The sequence below is a fragment of the Chinchilla lanigera genome, unplaced genomic scaffold (assembly GCF_000276665.1).
Source record: "Chinchilla lanigera isolate Chin_1 unplaced genomic scaffold, ChiLan1.0 scaffold00063, whole genome shotgun sequence".
Lineage (NCBI taxonomy): Eukaryota > Metazoa > Chordata > Mammalia > Rodentia > Chinchillidae > Chinchilla > Chinchilla lanigera.
Window position 1 is genome coordinate 12,429,184 of NW_004955464.1, and position 22,409 is coordinate 12,451,592.

A 22,409-nucleotide genomic window follows, 5' to 3' on the forward strand; every position below is an offset into this window, starting at 1 on the left:
GGTACCGGGAATCAAACTCAGGACCTTGTGCTTGCCAGACAGGCACTTTTGCCACTGAGCTATATCTCTGGCCCTTGACCACTCTTAACTTTCAGCCTTACTTGAAATTACCTAGCAGAGACCAGAGACTGAGGATGCTCCAAAGTACATGAAAACACAATGAAGTACTTTGGTAAAAACTTACAAACCCCATACAAGATATGTATACGGAAAATTACAAAGTACTAATAAAACAATAAAAACCTAAAAAGAGAGACATACTGTGCTCATAGGTAAAATGCCACTCTGCTAAAACTTATGCTGATACTGTAATTATAATAAGGACTATAGGCCTGTAATCCCAGCACTCAAAAGGCTGAGACAAGAAGATCCACAAGTTCAAGGCCAGCTTCAACTACATAGAGACCCTGTCTCAAAAAAAAAATTATTCACAGCAGTTCCTAACAGAATTTCTAATCCCTTGGAATTTCCTGGGTGATAGGAATGCCTTTTGTTCTGGTACAGTTAACTCCTACTGGACTCCTGCATGGGGATTAGGTACCAGAAAAATCAAGCCAACAAAACAAAACAAAATTAGGGCCGGGTGTGGTGGAAAAATATCTGTAATCCCAACACATGGGAGGCTGAGGAAGAAAGACTGTTCTGAGCTGAAAGCCAGCCTGGACTACATAGTGAGTTCAAGGCCAGCCTACTCTACACAGCCAAGACCCTATCTCAAAAAACAACCAAACAAACAAAACAAAGATCAAACCAAACTCAGAAGCTTAGAGCCTTCCACACTAATCTCCAAGGTGCAGAGAGGGACTTGTTATGATTTACAGCTTGATATCCCCCTAAAGCCTCATGCACTCAGAAGCAGAACTTATGGAATGCTATTTGATTACTGGAGTGCGATGGCTGGCTTGGTTTTGGAGGTGGGGCCTGGTCAGAAGAGGTGGATCACTAGGGCGTAGGAAGGGTTCACCTGAAAGGTTACATCCCTTCTCAGCTCCTCCCTTCACCCTCTGCTCACTGGCAGCCATGAGGTGAGCAGCTTTTCCTTGGTCATGACCCTCTGCCATGATGTCAGAGTCAAAGTAAACCTCTCCTCTCTTAAGCTGCTTGTGCATGTCAGGTATTTTGTTCCAGCAATGAGAAAAGCACCTATAGCGGTTTAATAAGCAGTTATACCTACATGACCACAGTTTCCATAAAAATCCCTGAACTAAAGGATTCAGATTGTAGTTGCTGAACACATGGCGATACCTGGAAGGCAGTATTCATAGCTGGGAAGTTCCATACTCCTTCCCACACCTTGCCCTGTGTACCTCTTTATCTGGCTATTCATCTGTATCTACTGCAGGATCTTTTATAACAAATTATAAAATATATGCATTTCCCTGAGTTCTGTGAGCCATCTTATTAAATTATCAAGCTCAAGGCAGTGTTCATGGAACTCCTTGATTTAGTCAGTGGATCAGAACTACAAGTAAACAAACGTGGGCTTAAGAATGGCATCTGAAGTAGAAGTTTCAAACTGGACCTAAACCTATAGGATCTGATGCTAATTCCAGGTAGTGTCAAGTTGTTAGACATTCAGCTGTTTGTCAACTGGAGAACTGTTTCATGTACAAAAGGAATCCCCCACAAATCTGGTAAGAACTTCTGTGTTGTGGTATGAAAGTAGAAGAAAGTTTATTTAGTTTTCTTATCCCTTATACTGCTCTATAACATTTAATGTGATTCCTATTCAAAAGTCAAAAGGCTTTTTGTAGCTATAAAAGCTCAACTTTTTGAGCTTATCCTAAAACTTATATGGAAACAGAAAAGCAAAAGTAACTTTGAAACAGAAGAAAAAAGTAATAAACCACTCCACTCTACTTAATGGTAAGACTTACCATAAAGCTATAATCAAAGCAGTATGATACTGGGCAGAAGGAGAGTCCCCTAGCTCAACAGAATCAAAAAAAGAATCCATAAGTAGACTGTCACATACAGGTCCAACTGATTTATTTTTTAATTTATTTTTTGTCGTTTTGAGACAGGGTCTCACTATGCAGTTCAGGCTGGTCTTGAGCTCACTCTATAGCCCAGGTTGGTCTCGAACTCGCAAGGATCCTCCTGCCTCAGCCTCCCAAGTACTAGGATTATAGGCATGCACCACCACGCCCAGCCCAATTGATTTTTGACAAAAATGGAAAAGGTGCTCAGTGCAAGAAAGACTTCTCCATAAATTATACTAGAACAATTGTATATCTACGGACTAAATAAGTAAATCTTGCCCTGTACCTCACACTATAGGCAAAAATTAATTCAGAATAGATTATGCATTTAGAAGTAAAATGTAAAACTAGAAAATTTTATAACAGGATAAAATCTTCAAGAACTAGGTATAGATGAAGAGTTCTTAGACATATCAAGAGCACATCCCATAAAAGAAAAACTTGAAAAGCTGAATTTCGTTAAAATTAAAGACTTCTGCTCTGTAAAAGATCCTGTTAAGAGGAATCTTTAAAAAAAAAATATCAAAGAACAGACTAGAAGAAGGTATCTGTAAAGCACAAGGAATTTATATCTAGCATATTCTTTAAAACATAGTATCTTCTTAAAAAATCCAATCCATTGGTGGATAAACAAAGTGAGAGTGAAGGGTTCCTGTGAAAGGAAAAGTGCAAAGGACATCTGCAGGGCATAGTGGCACATGCCTGTAATCCTAGCACTTGTACTCCAGAAGCTGAGGCAGGAGGATCACTGTGAGTTCAAGACCAGCCCAGGCTACATAGTGAGTTCAAGACCAGCCTGAACTGCACAGCAAGACACTATCTCAAAACGACAAAAAATAAATTTAAAAAAAAAAAATCAACTGGACCTGTATGTGACAGTCTACTTATGGATTCTTTTTTCAATTCCATTGAGTTTGGGGACTCTCCTTCTGCCCAGTATCATACTGCTTTGATTATAGCTGTATAGTAAGTCTTACTATTAAGTAGAGTGGTTTATTACTTTTTTCTTCTGTTTCAAAGTTACTTTTGCTTTTCTGTTTCCTTTTCTTTTCCATATAAGGAAGTACATAGTGAGACCTTGTCTCAAAAAGACAAAAAGAGACAGAGACAGAGACACAAACAGAGACAGAGACTGGAGGGCGGGCGGGCACAAAGGACATCTTCTCATGAGTTCCAACTCCTCACGGTCTCTTAGCCTCCTAACAATACCAATGCCTCTAATAACTGGCCAGGCCTAACTCCTGGACAGACCATTCCAGCCCAGAAGGCCCTCAGCTCCACAAGACTAAGGAACCTTACACAAACATGAAATGAAGCAGTGACCACAAACTAAAATAGATGATCTGATCCAGAACAGTTTCCAACTTCCTGGAAACTATTCTCTGCTACTCCTTATAAACCCCTTAAGAGCGCTGCTGTTCTGGCACTTTAGAGCCACTGGCTCCTCTCACGTCTTTATCTCAAATAAAGCCTGTCCTTCTGCATGCCTGTCTGTCTATCCATCTGTCTGTCTCTGTCTCTCTCATTTCTTACACCATGGCACTCTATCTATTCTTTTTTTTTTTTTTTTTTTTGCAGTTTTCTGTGGGTTTGCAGTTATTTCTAAATAAAAAGTTAAATAGCCCTAAATTCTTACATTTTCATTTTACTCTCTCACTTTAAGTGCAATTTATTTTATTCTCAAGACAACCATACATCTGAAAGACTTTTTGTTTGGAGTTTTGTGCCTTTGAAAAATAACCCATTAATTCTGTTTGCCAGGAGCAATCTCAGTCCCTTGGCTCAGGTAATTCATTTCAAGTGGGGCTGAAAATTAAGAGAGGTCAAATGGAAAAAAAGAAGCGAGATGAAACTACAAAAGATTGAATGCCTTCCCCCCAAGCTCAAGAAAAATGCAAGAATGCCTTTTCTTATCACTTTTATCCAACAATGCACTGGAATTTCTACCCACTGCAAAAAAGCAAGGAAAAGAAAGAAATGGCATTTGCACTTAAACAGGAAAGGAAAATTTAAAACCATATTTATTCATAAATGACATGTTAATCTACAGAAAAGAATCTAATGGAATTAACAAGGTATTAGAAACAAAAAGTGAGTGTAGCAAGACTGCAAGATATATGATCAACAAGAAGAAATCAGTTTTGTTTCTACTTACTGTTAATAAGTAAGCAGAAATTGAAATTTTTGCCAGGCATGGTGGTGCACGCTTGTAATCCCAGCACTTGGGAGGCTGAGGCAGGAGGACTGTTGCAAGTTCAAGGCCAGCCTGGGCTACAGAGTGAGCTCAAGGCCAGCCTGAACTGCATAGCGAGATCTTGTCTCAAAAAGACAAAAAATTAAAATTTTTTTAAAAAATGTAATTTTTAAAGCAATAACACCTAAAATAGCATCAAAAAATTAGAAATCTAGGTAGATATAAATCTAAAAAGAGATGTGGAAGACAAAAAAAACTATAAAAGGCTGCTGAAAGATTTAAATAAATGGAGATATATATACCATGCTCATGGATCACAAGACTCAATATTGTTAAAATGTTAGTTTCTCCCAATTAATCTATAGATTCAATGCAATTCCAATCAAAATTCAAGCCAGTTTCTTTCTTTCTTTCTTTTTTTTTTTTTGGTCTTTTTGAGACAGGGTTTCACTATGCAGTGCAGGCTGGCCTTGAGCTCACTTTGTAGCCCAGGCTGGTCTCAAACTCATTAGGATCCTCCTGCCTCAGCCTCCAGAGTGCTGGGATTACAGGCGTGCACCACCATACCTGGCTCTCTTTTTTTTTTTTTTTTTTTTTAAGGAATTGACAAGTTGATTCTAAAATTCACATGCAAATTCAAAAGACCTAGACTATCTGAATCAATTTTGAAAAATCAATGAAGATCAAGAACTTGATCTACCTGTCAGACTTCTTATAGAACTACAATAATCATAGAGTAAGATACTGGCATCAAGACAGACAAATATCTCAGTGGAGCAGAATAAAGATCCAGAAATAGGCTCATATATTATATGCTCAATTCACTTTTTATAAAAAGGCAAAGCAATTCAGTGAAAAAGCACCATCTTTTCAACAAAAAGTGCTAGAACTGGATATCTACATGTAAAAAAACATGAGACTAAATTCACATCACATATAAAAATTAACTCAAAATAGGTCACATACGTAAATGTAAAACCTAAATCTACAGCAATACTAGAAGAAAATCCTTGGTATCTTGGTTAGAGATTTTTTTGATACAGTGAAAACACAATTCACAAAACAAAATAATTGGTAAATTTAATTTCTAAATTAAGAATTTCTTATTCTTTAAAAAGCACTGTTCTGGATATAAAATAAACAAAAATTAATAGCAGTTTTGTATACCAATATTGAGAAAGAAATCAAGAGAACAATTCCATTCATAATAGCTTCAAGAAAAATCAAATACCTAGGACTTGACCTAACCAAAGTGGTAAAAGACCTCTATAGTGAAAATTTCAGAACACGGACGAAAGAAATTGAAGAAGACATTAGAAAGTATATATACACAGTTAAATAGTTAAAATGGCCATAATACTAGAAGTAATCTATAGTTTTAATGCAATTCCTATTAAAATGCCAGCAACAGCCAGGCATAGTGGTGCATACCTATAATCTCAGCACTTAGGAGGCTGAGGCCCGAGGCTCACCACAAGTTTGATGCCAGCCTGGGCTGCACAGCAAGTTCAAGGTGAGCCTGAACTACACAGTGAAACCTTGTCACAAAAAAACAAAAAATACATAAATAAATAAATAATTAGCAATATTCTTTATAGAACAACAACAAAAAAAAAAATCCTAAAATCATATGGAATCAGAAAAGACCCAGAGTAGCCAAAGCACTCCTGACCAAAAAAGCAAAGCTGGAGGGATCACAATATCAGGTTTCAAGACCACAATAAGATTCTTACTACATAGCTATTAGAATGGCTAAAATTTAAAAGACTGACCCTTGTTACTACTGGAAAGTACTATATGTAGAAAAACTGGAACTCTTACCCATTGCTGGTAGCAATGTAGAATTGCAAGCCACTTTTGCAGTTACTTAAAATTTTAACATATGATCTACCATATGATCCCACCATTCCACTCTTTAATATTTATCCAAGAGAGAAAATTGTAAGTTCATCAAGCAAAGGCATACTCACAGCTTTACTTTTAATAAGAAATGGAAAGGGAGAGGAAAAGGGAAGTAAGAGTGGGTAATAAGAGGTATGAATATGATCAAAATACATTATACACATTAAAATCTCCTCAAAAGCATCTGAAACTAAGGGACAGGGTAGAACGAGGATGGTGACGGGGAAAGGATAATTAAAGTATGTTATGTGCATGTACAAATCTGCCAAAGCAAAATCCATTAAGTTGTATAACCAATACACACAAACTAAAAAAGACATAGAAACAAGTCAAACACCCACCATCAGATCAAGGAAATAAAAGATGGTTTTAGCCATACAGTTAAATGCTACTCAGTAATAAAAAGGAATCAGTGGGGCTGGGGATTTAGCTCAGCGGCATAGCACCTGCCTGGCAAGCGCTAAGTCGTGAGTTCGATTCCCGATACTGGAAAAAAACACAAAAAAACAAAAAACAAACAAAAAAAAGTAATCAATATTGATACACTCAACATGATGAATCTCAAAATAATTAGGTTAAATGAAAGAAGCCTGACCAAAAAACAATACTCACTTCATGATTCCATTTAAATAAAATCCCAAAAATTTTAAAATAATGTACTTATTGTTAGAAGCAGCTGAGTTAGATAAAAATATTATAGGCAGTCAGAGAGGGTCAGGCCCTCAAAGGAGCCAGTGCAGAAGATGAGATACCTTACAACTGTCGGGAAGACAGACAACTCCAGCTGTGGACAAAAGATTAAACAGATGCACCCACATACTTTCCTAGGGATGGACCTCAGGGATTGATATTCTAAATAGGTAGCAATCACCTTGAAAAAGCCAGAAAGAGTCACTAACCCAACCCGCTACAGGAAAAGCCCCTTTCTGCATTCACATCCTCTTGCTATATGACTCACTTCCGCTTTTGATCTCCATATAATCAATTTTACCTGAATAATTATACTTGTAATCTTATTGGCTGATCATAGTTTTGTCCCACCCCATGCCCATCTAGCCAGTTCCCAAGTTTTCTACCTTGGACCTGCCTCACCTTGTGGTTTTGCTTTATAAAAATCCCTAGAAAAGACAGGCTCCTGGGCAACCCACTCGGGCCCCCTTTTATGCCCTCTCTTGGACAGAAGCTTTCTTTCCCTCAATAAATATATTCTACTCTTACCCTCCGTTGTTTCTAAAATTTATTCTTCGATTTCAGAGAACACAAACTCGTCCCAGGTATCTTTTAGGTTGGGAGTTTCCATCTCCTACATCACTATGAGGTAAAGTAAATAAGGGGTTGTTGGGTATGAAGGTAGGTAGGAGATAAGTGTATGAGGGAAAGATTACCTGTGGGCACAAAGAAGCTTTTTATTTTTAAAATTCTTATTCTCCTTCTTCCTCTTTTTTTTTTTTTTTTTAAGACAGAGTCTCACTGTATAGTTCAGGTTGGCCTTGAACTTATTACATAGCCCAGGCTGGCTGTGAACTTGTGGCAATCCTCCTGCCTCAGCATCCCCAGTGATGGGATTACAGGTGTGCACCAGCAAGTCCAACCAAAGAAGTTTTTTAAAGTGATAGCTATATCTGTTATACTGATTGTAGTAATGGTTTCATAGATGCCATAACTTATTAAATTATGTATTTTCAACATGTAAAAGGGCCAGGGATATAGCTTAGCGGCACAGTGCCTGCCTGGCAAGTGCAAGGTCCTGAGTTCAATTCCCAGTGCCAAAAAAAAGAGTAGAAGTTACTGTCTATTACACCACAATAACATTATACCATAATACACTGATGTCAAATACACCACAATAACATTATTAAAACGTATTTCAAATTAAAATGCCAATTTTTTTTTCTCAACCCAAAACAGTAAGGCTTATATCTAGGTCCAAATATACAATAAGCTCCTGAAAAATTATTATTCTGACATTCAAATCCCCTTTTGCCTTTGGCAAGTAGAGTTTTTTATTTTTTACTGACTCAGCTGAAGTTTTCTGATTCACCTATTTTAAATATATTTTCCCAGCATTTCTAGGTATGCAGATGAGAAAGAGAGTTTTTCAGATAACACATTATCTGTAAAGTCTGAAAGAATTCTGAATTCTAAAATACATCTCCCTCCTAATATGGTGGCACATGTCTATAATCCCAGCACTCAAGAGGCTAAGGCAGGAAGCTTGCTGTAAATTCAAGGCCAGCCTAAGCTGCACAGTTAGTTTAAAGCCAGCCTAATCTGCATAGTGAGACTATGTCTCAACAATGATGATGATGATGATAAAATAAAATACATGTCCTTCCAAATGTCTTGGTTACTTTTCTCTCACTGCTGAGACAATATACCTGACCTGCAAAATTAAGGAAGGAAAGGTCTATTTAGCTCACAGTTTGTCCATACTCGGCTGGCTACAAGGCAGAGTGGCACATGGCAGAGGGCAAACGTTCATTCAGGGTGACAGAAGACAGCAAAGCAACAAGAGCAAAAGGGACGAGTGGCGGCGAGCAGCCTCTTTCCCTCCCTTACAGTGCAAGCAGGCTACCCCCACCCAGGGGGCAGCACTCACATAATCTCCATGCTCTCCTCTTGCACAGGCTCAGGATGAATACAAAGTAAGCACACTGGCTCCCTGCTGAATCACATAGTTAACCTTCTAAACTTCTCACACTGACACAATGAACAACATCCTAGAGCAAGAAGCAGGTGTCCTTTTCACCTCTGGATATAGAACTGCTGAGTCACTTAACCAAACCTCTAGACTCCCCAAGTTGACATAATGTATCAATCATAACACCAAGGTTTCAAATAAGGGCATGTAATGCTCTATCATGCATTAAACTTAGCTTCTCTAGTTTGTTCATACATATTCATTCATCCATCTTAAACCAATTTTCAAATTATCATCTCAGAGGCTGGGGATTTAGCTCAGCGGCACAGCACCTGCCTGGCAAGTGCAAGGTCCTGAGTTCAATTCCCGGTACTGGGGGCAGGGGGAGATATTTGCCAGATAGTTCTGTTAAGCAGGTCCTTGTGTTTAGAGCTGGGGATTCAGCTCAGCGGCACAGCACCTGCCTGGCAAGTGCAAGGTCATGAGTTTAATTCCTGGTACCGGAAGAAAAACAAAACAAAAAAAATTATCATCTGAGAAAAGATAGAAATATTTCTTTGACTCAGTCCTTCTCAGCAAAACTATAGTGATTTAATATAGTCAATACCTGGTAAACATTATTTAAAGAATCTGGTGCCAGTGACTTGAAACGAATATAATCTCAACATTAGTTACTAAGTATATTGAAGATACCAATACATCAAAAATCTTTGTCCCAATAGAAGAAATTTTTAAAAATCATCAATGTGCATGTTGCAATTAGGTTAATCTTACTAAAAGAAAAAAATGTATAATTTCTAAGCAAATTGGGGTTGAGAGGAGTAAAATGAGGAAATAATAACCAACCAATACAAAAGAAACAGAAAAGGTAGGACAGAGAGCACCTAAGACAGCAGATACACATTAGTAATTACAATAAAAATAAACACACTAACTGCACTACCATTAAAACAAAGATTGTCAGACTGGACGACTGGATGGATAAGTGGATGGCCTAAGTAATGAAGAATTTTTGAAAAAATAGTTTGGCAAAAATTTTAACAGTTTTCATATCTTGCATTGTAGAGATTGCAATAAAATATGTTTTCAGATAATGCTGATGGAAGGTCAACTATCAAAAACAATAGTCACTATTAAAATTAAATATTAATATAGCCCTTGGTCCAACAAACTGGTTTTAGAGCATTTATCTTAGAAGCATCAGTCTGCAAGGATATGTAAGTATGGATATCTGTAACACTACGTTTGTAGTACTTCTAGGAAAGGAAAAGGTGAATAAGAGTTTTGCAAAGTTGCTTAAACCTTCAGCTTCTCACACCTCAGGGATTTCCAAACTTACTGCACAAGAATCAACTTAGGAAAATTCTTTATTTTTTAAATTTATTTACTTATTTATTTATCTATTTTTGCTTTTTTGAGACAGGGTCTCACTGTGTAATTCATGCTGGTCTTGAACTCACTATGTAGCCAGGCTGGCCCTGAACTCTCAATAATCCTCCAGCCTCAGCCTCCTGAGTGCTGGGATTATAGGTGTGCACCACCACACCAGCTAACCTGGGAAGCTTTTTAAAAATGATCTCCAGGTCACATTCCATCCCAATTCAATTCAAATATTTGGAATGGGGGTTATCAGACATCAGTATTTTTAAAGATTTCCAAATGATTCCTATATACAACAAAATTACAAACTGATACCACTACATCTCTTAAGAGTCTGGCTGAGGATGTGGCTCATTGGCCCCAGGTGAACTCTACATGAGGATGTAGAGTACTTGCCTAGCATAAACAAGACCCTGGGCTCAATACCTAGCATGAGGTAGATTGGAGTTATTTTATTTTTTTTTACTTTATTTTATTTTACTTTACTTTTTATTTTATTTTTCATCATACCAGGGACTGAACCCAGGGCATTTGCTCCAAGCTACATATACATCCCATTTTATATTTTTATTTTGAGACAAGGTCTCACTAAATTGCAAGGGTTGGACTTCAAACTGCAATCCTTCCACCTTAGCCTCCTAGAGTGCTGGGATTACACACATGTATCACCACCATTAATGTAAACCTGGGAAGGTAACTCTTGACAGTTTCCACAAGCCCTACAATTCTTCCTGTTTTGGGAGTCCCCAAGACCATCCCCAAGTTCAGTGATTCTCTAAGAGTACTTTTTAGGACTCGCATATAGTGGTAGTACAGTATCAAGAGTAAAACTAATAGTGAAAAAATGCAAATCAAACTCAGCAAATAAGATTAAGTCTGGAGGAAACCAAGTACAAGCTTGCCAAGAATCTTGTCCTAGAGAAGTCACAAAAGGCATACTTAATTCCTCCAACAATAAATTGTGATAACATATGTAAAGTATTGTACACCAAAAAAGAATAAAATATATATATATTGTCTATTAGGAAAGGTCATTAGAGACTCAGTGCTCAAAGATTTTATTGGAGTTGTTCACATGGCATCCTCTGCCTTACTACATATTAAAATTCCTGACTCCCACAGGAAAGCAAATGTTTAGCATAAATTACATTGCATAGTTGAAACACAGTGAGTCACATTTACTATTCAAATAAATTTTTGTCAGTGTATGGACAGGTTTACTATTTCAAGTTTCCAGACATCACCAAAAGCCAACTTTGCACACAAGGACTGCTAAAGACAGCAGTACCGACCTGCTCTTAACTGTTTTCTGTATACTACTACTATTTAACATTCCTCACTTTTAAGGATACCATGCAGCATACACAGAAACCAGTTTTGTTCCCCAAGACATTTTATAGTTAAGACAATGCAAAAATGGGGAATGAAAATACACTCAGTGTTGATAAGAAAATAAAGGAGAATGCACATTAAAGACCTAGGCATAGGATATAGTAAGTAGGATCTAGTAAATATTAATTCTTTATTTTAGTTCAAGTATCCGCTTAAAATGACAAAATGTACCAATGGCAATGCTTTTCAATCTTTGCTCAACAGTGTTGACTACACCTATGCATAGTTAAGACATGACAATAATGGCCTAATCAAAAAAACCAGTATGTGATAGTTTCTGTACGAGATTACAAACAGAACCGTTAGCTATAACTTTTAGTGATTTAATGACAATATTTTCTTTGACATTTTGTGAGAAATTTGCAGAAACATTTACTCCTATACTCTAACTCAACCAATTCAATGAGATATCTTTCTGTAATCTCAACTGCTATGTATTTTAAGATCTTCAAAATGGCAGACACTCCTTCAATAATTAGGAGAGATTAAAGATTATATTATTTATAGCTCCTAGAAGTCACAAGGAGGGCTGGGAATACAGCTCAGCACCACAAGTGCCTGTCTGGCAAGCATACAGTTTTGAGTTTGATTCCTGGTGCAAAAAAAAAAGCAAAAAAAAAAAAAAAAAAAAAAAAAACAGGGAATACCAGGGAGTACAGTGATCCCTCACCTATCACAGGAGTTACATTCCAGAGACCTCTGTGACAGGTGAAAATCCGCAAGGTAGCAGCATTATATTTGTTATTTATATACATTTAAGGCTTTATAAACCCTTCCCACACTCCTATAAACGTTTCCTACTCTCTTATTAACCTTTCCTACACTCTTATAAACACTTCTTATGCTCTTAAACACTTTCTATACTCTTAACCTTATGTAATTTTAACAACATGTAAAATTCTATATGGGTACTCAATGTGAAGTGGACAAGGAGAGATGCTACAGGGGCTGGGGATTTAGCTCAGCGGCAAAGCGCCTGCCTGGCAAGCGCAAGGTCGTGAGTTCGGTTCCTGGTACCGGAGAAAAGCCAAAAAAAATAAATAAATAAAAAATAAATAAAGGAGAGATGCTACAGAACAGAACACAGTGCTGTGCTTGGTCACCTTCCATTCTATCAGCCAACAGTGTGCTATGTACAATCTCACATTGGCAAACTTGTCCAAGTGGTAGTGGCATACTGCCTTTCCATTATGTACAGTACAGTATCCATCCACTGATGAAATAATACTGTATTTTATTTCAATTTCATGCTCTTTTTATATGTTTAAATTAATACTTTTTATATTTTTGATAGTTTTACATTTCTTAGGTAAAAATAATTAAAATCATAAATATTATATAGATACCTATATACCACAAAATCTTGCAATATAGTGAAAACTCCACAATACAGAATGAGATATATTTTTTTTAAAAACTTGCAATACACTGAAGCTGCAATATAGCAAGGGACAACTGTATATGGATACAGGGATAAGGAGATCTATGAACCAACATCTTTATTAGGATCCAGGCAGTTATTCTAACATATTTCCTTAAAGAGTTTTAATTGGTAGGCATAAAGCAAGTAGGCACAAGTTCCAGTAGGTCACACTGCAACCGACAGGTGGCAACATCACATATATGCACAGCACATGCAGGGTGTAAAGATGTTGTAGTCAGGGCTTACAAGGGAACAGTTTCCTTAAAAGAGAATTTTAAAAAAAGGAACAGTAGCAAAATACCAACAATACAGACAAAAACAAAACAAAGCAAAAACAATAAAAATGATACAGGGTTTCAGAACAAAATGATAGGAATTAACAGTGGTTGTTATATTACATATTGCTATCTTCACCAAAGTTACTAAGATTACCAGATATAAGAATGCAAGATTGATCAAACCATTAAAGAGAATTAAAAAAAAAAACAAAACCATAGAAACCATACAGGGTTTCAGTAGGCAAGATGGCAGCAATTCATCAATTGTGGTTATATTGTATACTGTTGTCTTCAAATTTGTTGTTAGGATTACCAGATATAAACATGCAACTTAACTAAAGAAAAACAAAGATATAAGGTCAATGCCTAAGAAAATAGACAAATTAACTTTAGAAGGTTAGAAGACAGATAGCCAGGGGAACAGCTAGTTCCTACTGGAGACCAAGCAGTTCCTATATAAGATCTCCATTGACCTACCAACCACATAGATTAGAATAGGGAACATTTTCAAACATGTATTCTTCAAGGTCTAAGAAGGATGAGAACTAAGCCCTTCAGTTATTTTAAACTGTCAACTATTTAAAGGGAAAAAATGAGAACCCCTCTACTACCTTAGAATATTTACAAGAGACACTGAAAAATATACACCCCTAGCTCCTGATTCAATAGGACAGATTATTCTTAAAGACAAGTTTATTACCCAGTCAGCCTCAGATATTAGGAAAAAGCTACAAAAGATAGCTTTTGCTCCATTTTATAATCGAGACCAGGAAGAAGCCAAGGGGAGGAAACAAAAAGATCAAGAGAAACTGGCTGCCTTTGTTGTACCCTTAAAAAGAATAGACCCCTAAGTCTGATTCTTGGGGCTCCAGAAAGAGTTCAACAGCTAAACTCACCTGCTATTGCTGTGGAAAACTAGGCCACCTTAGAAGGGACTGCCATAAGAGGTCCCCAATGCCATGCCCTGATTGTAAAGGTGGCCAATGGAAGTCAGACAGCATTCTGAGGTGGAGATCCAAGATCTCAGACCTATCTTACCAGCTGGTCTAGCAAGACTGAAGGGCCCCAGGACACTCTACCTTCTCCCTCTGACTGGACTTGCCTCACTTTGTGGTTTTACTCTGTAAAAATCCCTTGCGAAGTAGGAAACCCTGGCAAACCACTCAGGACCCCTTCTGTCTCTCTTAGACAGAAGCTTTCTTTCCCCCAATAAATATTTTCTGCTCTTAAAAAAAAAAAAAAAAATAGGTAAACCTATAGAAGTGGAAAACAGAGTTATGCTCACCCTAGGGATAAAAGACGAGGAGGCAATAGCAAAAGGCTATAGTATGGGGATGGAGGAGCTACTAGGGATTGTACCCAGGGCCTTCACACTGACCTATATCTCCAGCCAAATTTATTTTTTTATTTTGGGTTAGTAGCATCTTGCTAAATTGATTTTAACTCAAACTTAAAAAGATTCTTTTGCCTCAGCCTCCCCTCCCACAGTGGTGGGATTATAGGCTTGAGCCTATAGGATTTCTTTCTAAAATCCTGAAAATGTTCTAACATTAATTACCACAATGGCTGCACATATCTAAAATAAGAATCACTGAACAGGGCCAGGGATACAGCTCAGTGGCACAGCACCTGTCTGGCAAGCGCAAGGTCCTGAGTTCAATTCCTGGTACCTCCCCCCAAAAGATCACTGAACAGACTTTAAATAGATGAATTGTATCACATATGAATTATATATTAAAGAGCTGAGGGCTCAGTATCCATGAATTCATCAAACCACAGACTAAAAATATTCAGATTTAAAAAACAATCTGTATTGAACATTTGTAAACTTTTTTATTATCATTAGTGCCTAGACAATACAATATAACAATTATTTGCATAGTATTTACATTGTAATAATACTGTAAGTAACCTAGAGATAATTTAAATATATAAGAGGATGTGCATAGGTTACATGAAAATACTATACCATTTTGTATAAGACTTAAGCATCTCCATCAACTGAGGAATGGATAAAAAAAGATATTTATATATCTTGTATAAAAAGATATCTTTTTATACAATGGAGTACTAGTCAGCTATAAAGAAAGATAAACTGAAGACTTTTACAGGTAAATGGATGCAACTCAAGAGTATACTCATAAGAGAAATAAACCATATGTACATCTGCAAACATTGCACTGTCTCCTTAGTGTGAGAAGCTGAAAGAGTAAATAAGATCCAAAATGTACAACAGATATCACAAAATGGGAATAATCTGTTCAAAAGGAAAGACAAACTGGGATAAGGGAAAAGAGAAAAGAGGGGAAAAACAAAAATAAAAAACAAAAAACATCCCATATATATATTTATAAAATAGTTAAGACAGTTATACTACTAATTTCTCTTAGTTCATTGAAAAGAAAGGTTTGTGCTAATATTGTTTGGGCAATTAAATGCTTACATGTTGGATTCTGAGTATTTCAAAGATAACAATATGCAATGTATTAACCATCATTACTCTCCTATTATCTTGTTTTGAAATTATGGGATTTTTTTTTCTCTTTAAAATAAAAAAAGAAGACTTGGGCATCTGTGGATTTTGGTATCTGAGTGGCAGCCTAGAACAGTCTTCCATGGACACTGGAAGACAACTTCAATCTACTTCACTTGACCTAGGCTAGGATTCAAGCAACCTCAGTCTAAGAATCCTTCCTAAAACATACCAACCTGAAATGAAACAATCAGCTTGCGCTTAGTAACACTAGTTTTAAAAGGGGGTCTGTGCTGGGCATGGTGGTGCACACCTGTAATCTCAGCACTGGGAAGGCTGACCCAAGAGGATTGCTTCGAGTTTGAGGCCAGCCTGGGCTACAAAGTGAGTTCAAGACCATCCTGAATTGAATAGTGAAACTGTCCCAAAAAACAACGGCAGGGCTGGGGATATAGATCTGCGGCACAATGCCTGCCAGACAAGTGTGAGGTCCTGAGTTTGATTCCCGGTACTACTACTACTACTACTACTAATAATAATAATAATAATAATAATAATAAAAGGGTATGTATTACAATTAGATATAATACTTTTTAAAAATGTAGATGTGGGGGTGTGATTGTAGTTAAGCATGCACAAGGACCTGGGTTTGATCTCCAGCACAGGAAAGAAGTAAGAGAGGAAAAGAGGGAGGGGAAGATGTCTAGGTCTATCCTTAAACATCTGTATGAAAACACTTTTTTTTGAGACAGACTCTCACTCTGCAGTTCAGGCTGGCCTTGAACTCACTTTGTAGCCCAGGCTGGTCTTGAACTCACAGTAATCCTCCTGTCTCAGCCTCCCGAGTGCTGGGATTACAGGCATGCACCACCATGCCCAGTACAGTTTTTGTTGGTTCGGTTCAGTTTGGTACTAGGAGTCAAACTCAGGACCTTGATCTTGCCAGAGAAGTACGGCACCAATGAGCTATATCCCTGGCCCCAAAAATCTTTATGAAAGTACATGTATCTGATATATAGAAATCTGTGGTGTGTGTGTGTGTGTGTGTGTGTGTATACGTGTGTGTGAAAGTTTCCAAAGTTTTCATAGACATGTTGGGACCTGGCAGAAAAATCTGAATATGATTTTTACATTAAACATTATTAGTAAATCATTGCTAAATTTTCTGAATCTGATAATAGGCTGCAATTGTTTGGAAGATTCTCCTTGACCTGAGGAGAAATACTTCAGAAATTATAGTATCTGTGACTTGCTTTGATATGTTACAGAAAAGAAATCTTACATACATAGAGATAAAACAAATATAGCAAAATGTTTACAAATTGGTCAATCAAAAAGTTTATAGAGGTGTCCACTATACCATTTATTAAAATTGTGTATAGGTTGGAAATTTTCAAAATAAAAGTTGGGGAAAGTATAAGAGCACAAGTGATCTTCTTTCTATGACCTAAGGTTCCCAAATTTCAAGTGCTATCAGGAAATCTGTTCTTTATCAGCTGCAAGAACACTTCTCCCTATCCCTATTTCAAAACATGCACAAATGGATAACGCCTTCTACTTCATATATGTTGACTCACAAAGCTTATGATCCAAAAATATAAATGAGATTGCACTTTAATAGAGGCAAGCTTCTATTATTGTACCCTCCAAATTGCTAATAGGACTTGTTCCAAAGGATACAGGGAAAAGTGTAAAATTGAATAGAAAGTCAATAGGTTCCTTAGGTACAAGACCAAGTTATAACACTCCCCAGGTTACCAAACATGGCCTTCATAAGGCCTTGCCTATCATACAAAGCCTAGACAAAGAAAATGCTGATTCCTTCCTCCAAGACATATTTAACTGTCCAACATGCACTAAACATGTTCCCTATCCTCATGTGCTAAATATTATACGGCTGTACACAGAAGAAACATACTTTCATAAGACTTAGAGTCATTTCTATAAAAAGAAAGTTATTTTCAATAAAATGTATTCATTAAAGTTACATCCAAACTGAATCTCCTATCTATCTCCTATCTGGGACAGGGCTAGGCTAAGTTGCCTAGATTGTTCTCAAACATGCAGTCCTCCTGCTCCAGCCTCCCAAGTCGCTGAAATTACAACTGTGCACCACTATGCCCAGCTTGCATTATTTCCTTCATACTCACTAAATTGCACTAGTGATCACGACAGCATGAGACAGTAATCAGTATATATTCAATTAAAATTCCAAGCCTGTCCCGTATTATTTTCTTTGGAAAGTTATCTAAATCCTAAAACAGGGAAATAATAAATGTGGCAATGACAAATGAAGATCAAAAATTTATTCCAGAAGCAAGACATCATCTTTAAAAACACTTACCAAGCCAGCAGTAAGAGAAGGCGCAGACTGTCCAAAGGACTGGTTTCTCATTCGAACAAGGTTTGATGCTTCTCCTGAAGACTGCCAAGTCACCTGTCCCACACTGCTATGTACACTGCTAGACAAAGGGAGCAGCTGCTTACCTTCAAACACAAAGGTCAAAAAATATGCATTTAATTATTTATTGATAGATGAATGAAAAATGCAAATGAGATGTCAGATGGATAACATCATATTGAAATAAACAAATTAAGATTTTTCCTTACCTGGCCAGGGATATAGCTCAGTGGCACAAGTGCCTGCCTGGCAAGTACAAGGTCCTGAGTTTGATTCCCAGTACCACAAAAAATAAATAAAGAAAGAAAACATTGACTACTTATTAAAAAATATATATTTTTTTTTTTCCTTACCAACTTTTTTTTTTCTTTTTTTGAAACAGGGTTTCACTATGCAGTTCAGGTTGGCCTTGAACTCACTTTGTAGCCCAGGCTGGCCTTGAACTTGCAGTGCTCCTCCTGCCTCAGCCTCCTGAGTGCTGGGATTATAGGCATGCACCACCATGCCTGCCTGCTCCTTACCAATTTTAGAATCTATAATCTTTTAAAAGTTACAAATATCTTGGTAAGGAGAATTACAAGTGGAATATTGATACAACCTGATTATTTTTACTTCTCTGTAATGTATACCACCATTTCACCCTGAAATCCAACCTAACAGTCTATGAGTTTCCAATCCTGTCCAGCCAACTTGGTTGCCTACCAGCTCACTCCAACATTACTGGGGTGGACAAATTCTCCCAAACAATTCCAGTTCTTAGAATTTATTAAGGCAAGTACTGAATCTATACTGCCTTCATCAGGCTCAGTGTATGCTCAGTTTAGGTTTACTTTCTAAATCTTACTGAAAGATATGTAAAAGTCACCCATTAAAACCAAATGTCAAGAAGATCCATCATGTCTGACTAAAGGCAGTGGTGCCCCCAAGCACTGGGAAGACAGGCATGTGAAAACTCAGGTACTCAGAAATAGGGCATGAGGGGACAAAGACCCCAAATACAGGAAGAAAATATGAAGGAAAAGACCACAAGATGGGGCTGGGGATTTAGCTGAGCAGCACAGCGCCTGCTTGGCAAGCACAAGGTTGTGAGTTCGATTCCCGGTACCGGAAAAAAACAAAACAAAACAAAAAACGAAAAGACCACAAGATGAACTCTAGTGTACAAGATATTTAGAAAAAGAAGTGGGACTCCACCTTAATCCCAGCACTGCTTAGAACCCAAGTCCAGTCAACACATCTTCTTGAGAAAAGATTTAACTCCTTGATGGAAGAAGAAAAGTACAACACAGTGCCAAGGCTACCACTCTCCAATGCCCACCTAACCTAACTTCCTTCTCATTGGGAATTGGAGCAGAGCAAACAACATATTCACATATCAGGGCACTAGTGAAAAGGAAAGCCAGAGACTCATATGGAGGGCAGAAACAGTGTTAGGACAGCAGGCCACCAGCAAAGAAATAAGATCATGGACCTAGTTAAAGACTTGGAACCAGACCCTAACAGTTCTGTAGCACAGTGACAAGCAAAAGCAGGCAACAGCTCCAAGTGGTATGATCCATGGAAAGAAAAAAGACACTGGTTTAGCACCAAAGTAGGCACTCTCTCATTGCTCCCCCTAACACCAAAATCTATGCCCACAGGAAACCCGGCCCACCTCCAACCCTCCAGATGCCATTGTGCTCAGTGCCTACACAGGAAACCTCCTGGCACCAGTCAAAATCTGCTAAGCTCTAAGAGTCCTGGGCACCACTGAGTTTGTGGACTAGACAGAAACTCTTTGTGAAGTACAGACAGAGAGTCTGGCATGGGAAGAAAGCTAGAGAGGAGTGGCACAGTAGTGGGAGGGGGTTGGTTCACAGAGTGCACACTGGGAGCAGTATACTAAGAATAGACTACAGAGATTATCATGAAGGGAGAAAGTGTAGCTCAAAAAGGTCCCTTTGGAAATCAGGAAAACATTGATGTTTTGGCTTATATCTAGACACAAGAAAGTAACAAGACAGATTTAGTATCAGAAGTGGGATAATTTCTGTGACTGTACCTGACTGTGGTTCAGAAGACTTTGGAAATGGCTTATGAGAAGAGTTTAGAAAGGTTTGCACATGCCAGCTAAAGAAGCAGCCCTAAAATGCTGTAATCAAGCATGATGAGACATTCTGATCAGAACTCAGAATATCCAAATGCTGACAGAAATGCAGTTGGTAGAGATCAGGCTCAGGTTTCAGGTGGGACCAAGGACTGCACTTGGCAGTTGACTCTAGACCCTATATGCAGAAAAATTGTCTGCTTATGTTTGTATTGACAGACATTGTGAGAAACAGATTCAGGGCAGTGGACTAATCTAAAAGAAATTTTAAGGCAACCTAATGTTGAAGCAGTGGTATGGCTACTGATGGGGGTTTTAAGCAAGCTATACCTTGAGAATCAAGACCAATGGCCCAACAGAATAATTTAAAAAGTTTTGAGTTTGGCAAGCAAGGAGTTCCAGTAAAGTTGTGATCTGCAAAGATGGAGCAGAGAAAAACGTGGTTGCTGAAAAGCTTAGCGTTAAAAATGCAAATACTTTGGAACAGAACTAAGAAAATAAAAACAGGTGACCCGAGGGCATCATAAGAACCAGCAGGACTCCACTCTTCACAGTCTCAAAACTGCAAAAGTGAAAGACTTTGCTTTGAAAACAGAGCCCCTGGGCACCATGTTCCAGAATGGCTGTGGCCTATGAAATCTTCTCCTCAGAATTGGGTTCATAGTACTCAGCAATCCAGGCACTCAAACCCTACAGACAAGAGAGGAGGAAGCCTGACTACTATACCAGCTGGTGGCAAACCTTAGTGTCATCCACATGTTGTTAGTTTTAGGTGCATACACAATGTCTGAAAGCTTACCCCAGATTTCAGAAGAAAGCCTTAAAGGCCAGGCAGGAAATATGTGAACCTGTGATGTAAAGCAGAAGGTACAGTGGAGACCCCAGAAGGTTGGAGAAGCCAGTAACACAGATCATCCAAGGAAAGCTGCAAGGAATGAGCAAAGCTAACCCAAAGGAGAAACCACGAAGACTACAACTGCTGGTGGTGCCATGGAGGCAGGGCCACCCAAGTCCTTTAGTGTTCACATCCTGCCACAGATTACTCCAGGTGTTGGACATGGAACCACAGAATTTAATGTAGTTCTTTGATAGATTTTTGTCTTGCTTTTGTCCCATTTCCTTCTACCCTCCTATTTCTACCTTTTGGAATGAAAATGTTCGACTTCTTTTTCATTTTTTAAGAGCACTGCAGCTAAGAGTTTGCCTTAAAACTAAGAAATTGGAATTGGACTTTTCAGCAATGCTCAAACTGTTAGGCCTTTGGCAACTTTAGACATAAACTAAATGCATGTTGCATAAAGGGATGCACATGAATATACTGGGGGCCAGGAGCAGAATTTTTTTTTTTTAGGAGCAGCATGTTATGGCTTACATCTAGATGAACCCCCAAAGCCTTGTGTGCTCATAGGTGTGGCTTTTGGGAGTGACTGAGTTACGGATGTCTGATACTGGTTCTGGATGTGGGTGGCACCAAGCAATAAGCTTGTAGACTGGACAGAATAGAGGGAAAGAAGAACAAGTTTCTGCTTCCTGTCTGCCTTGCCATGAACTATTTCTCTCTGCCATGTTGCCCTGCTTTGGAGCCAGCTGACTATGGACTGAAACCTCTACAACCTGTGAGTCAAACCTTTCCTCCTTCAAACTATGAAATGTTGGGTACTACATTTTAGTGACAAATAACAAGACAACAGAGGACTTCATTAACTCACATTGCACTCTCCCTCCCACAACATAACTGATTATAAGACAGAAGCAAAACACCTCCAGCTAGCCGCACCCATAGAAGAACAACTGAAACCAAGCAGAGCACTACCTGCAGACGGATCATGAAGCAAGTTCAAGAATGCATCCACATCCCCTGCCCATTAACTCACTGGCAGACAGAACAACAAATCCTCAGAGGGGAACATGCTGAAGCACCAGTAGACATATTTGCCCACCTGGACTCAACAAAGGACTTGAGATCAACCCCCATCAACTGCTCAAAGTCAAACTGTCTCCAAATGTGAGTGCAGGGGAAAGAGCACACTGGTCAAATTCTGACTATAGTACAAATAGGACTGAGAGGACTCTTCAACTTTCAAGTTTATACGCTGATATAACCACTGTTGGTTCTCCCCGTGCAATGTGGCGACCAGAAATGATCTGTTACACTGAGTACAATGAAGGGATATATAAATTCCAAAGCATAACCAAAGCCAAGGTAACAGCAGAGAGACATATGCCACCTGAAGAGATCACCACAACAGTGACAGAG

At 38.2% G+C, this 22,409-nt stretch overlaps 1 protein-coding gene across 6 annotated transcripts in view; it reads right to left on the reverse strand.

Annotated features, from left to right (window-relative positions):
• Positions 1–22,409, reverse strand: part of Mast2 (microtubule associated serine/threonine kinase 2) — a gene marked incomplete at its 5' end in the record, with an annotated part of 194,810 nt that overhangs the window by 164,932 nt on the left and 7,469 nt on the right. For 5 of the 6 annotated variants that reach the window (XM_013521603.1, XM_013521601.1, XM_005398689.2 and 2 more), the window contains 1 exon segment: positions 18,010–18,152. In XM_013521603.1, the coding sequence (XP_013377057.1) occupies positions 18,010–18,152 (143 nt within the window). 6 annotated transcript variants of the gene reach the window in all.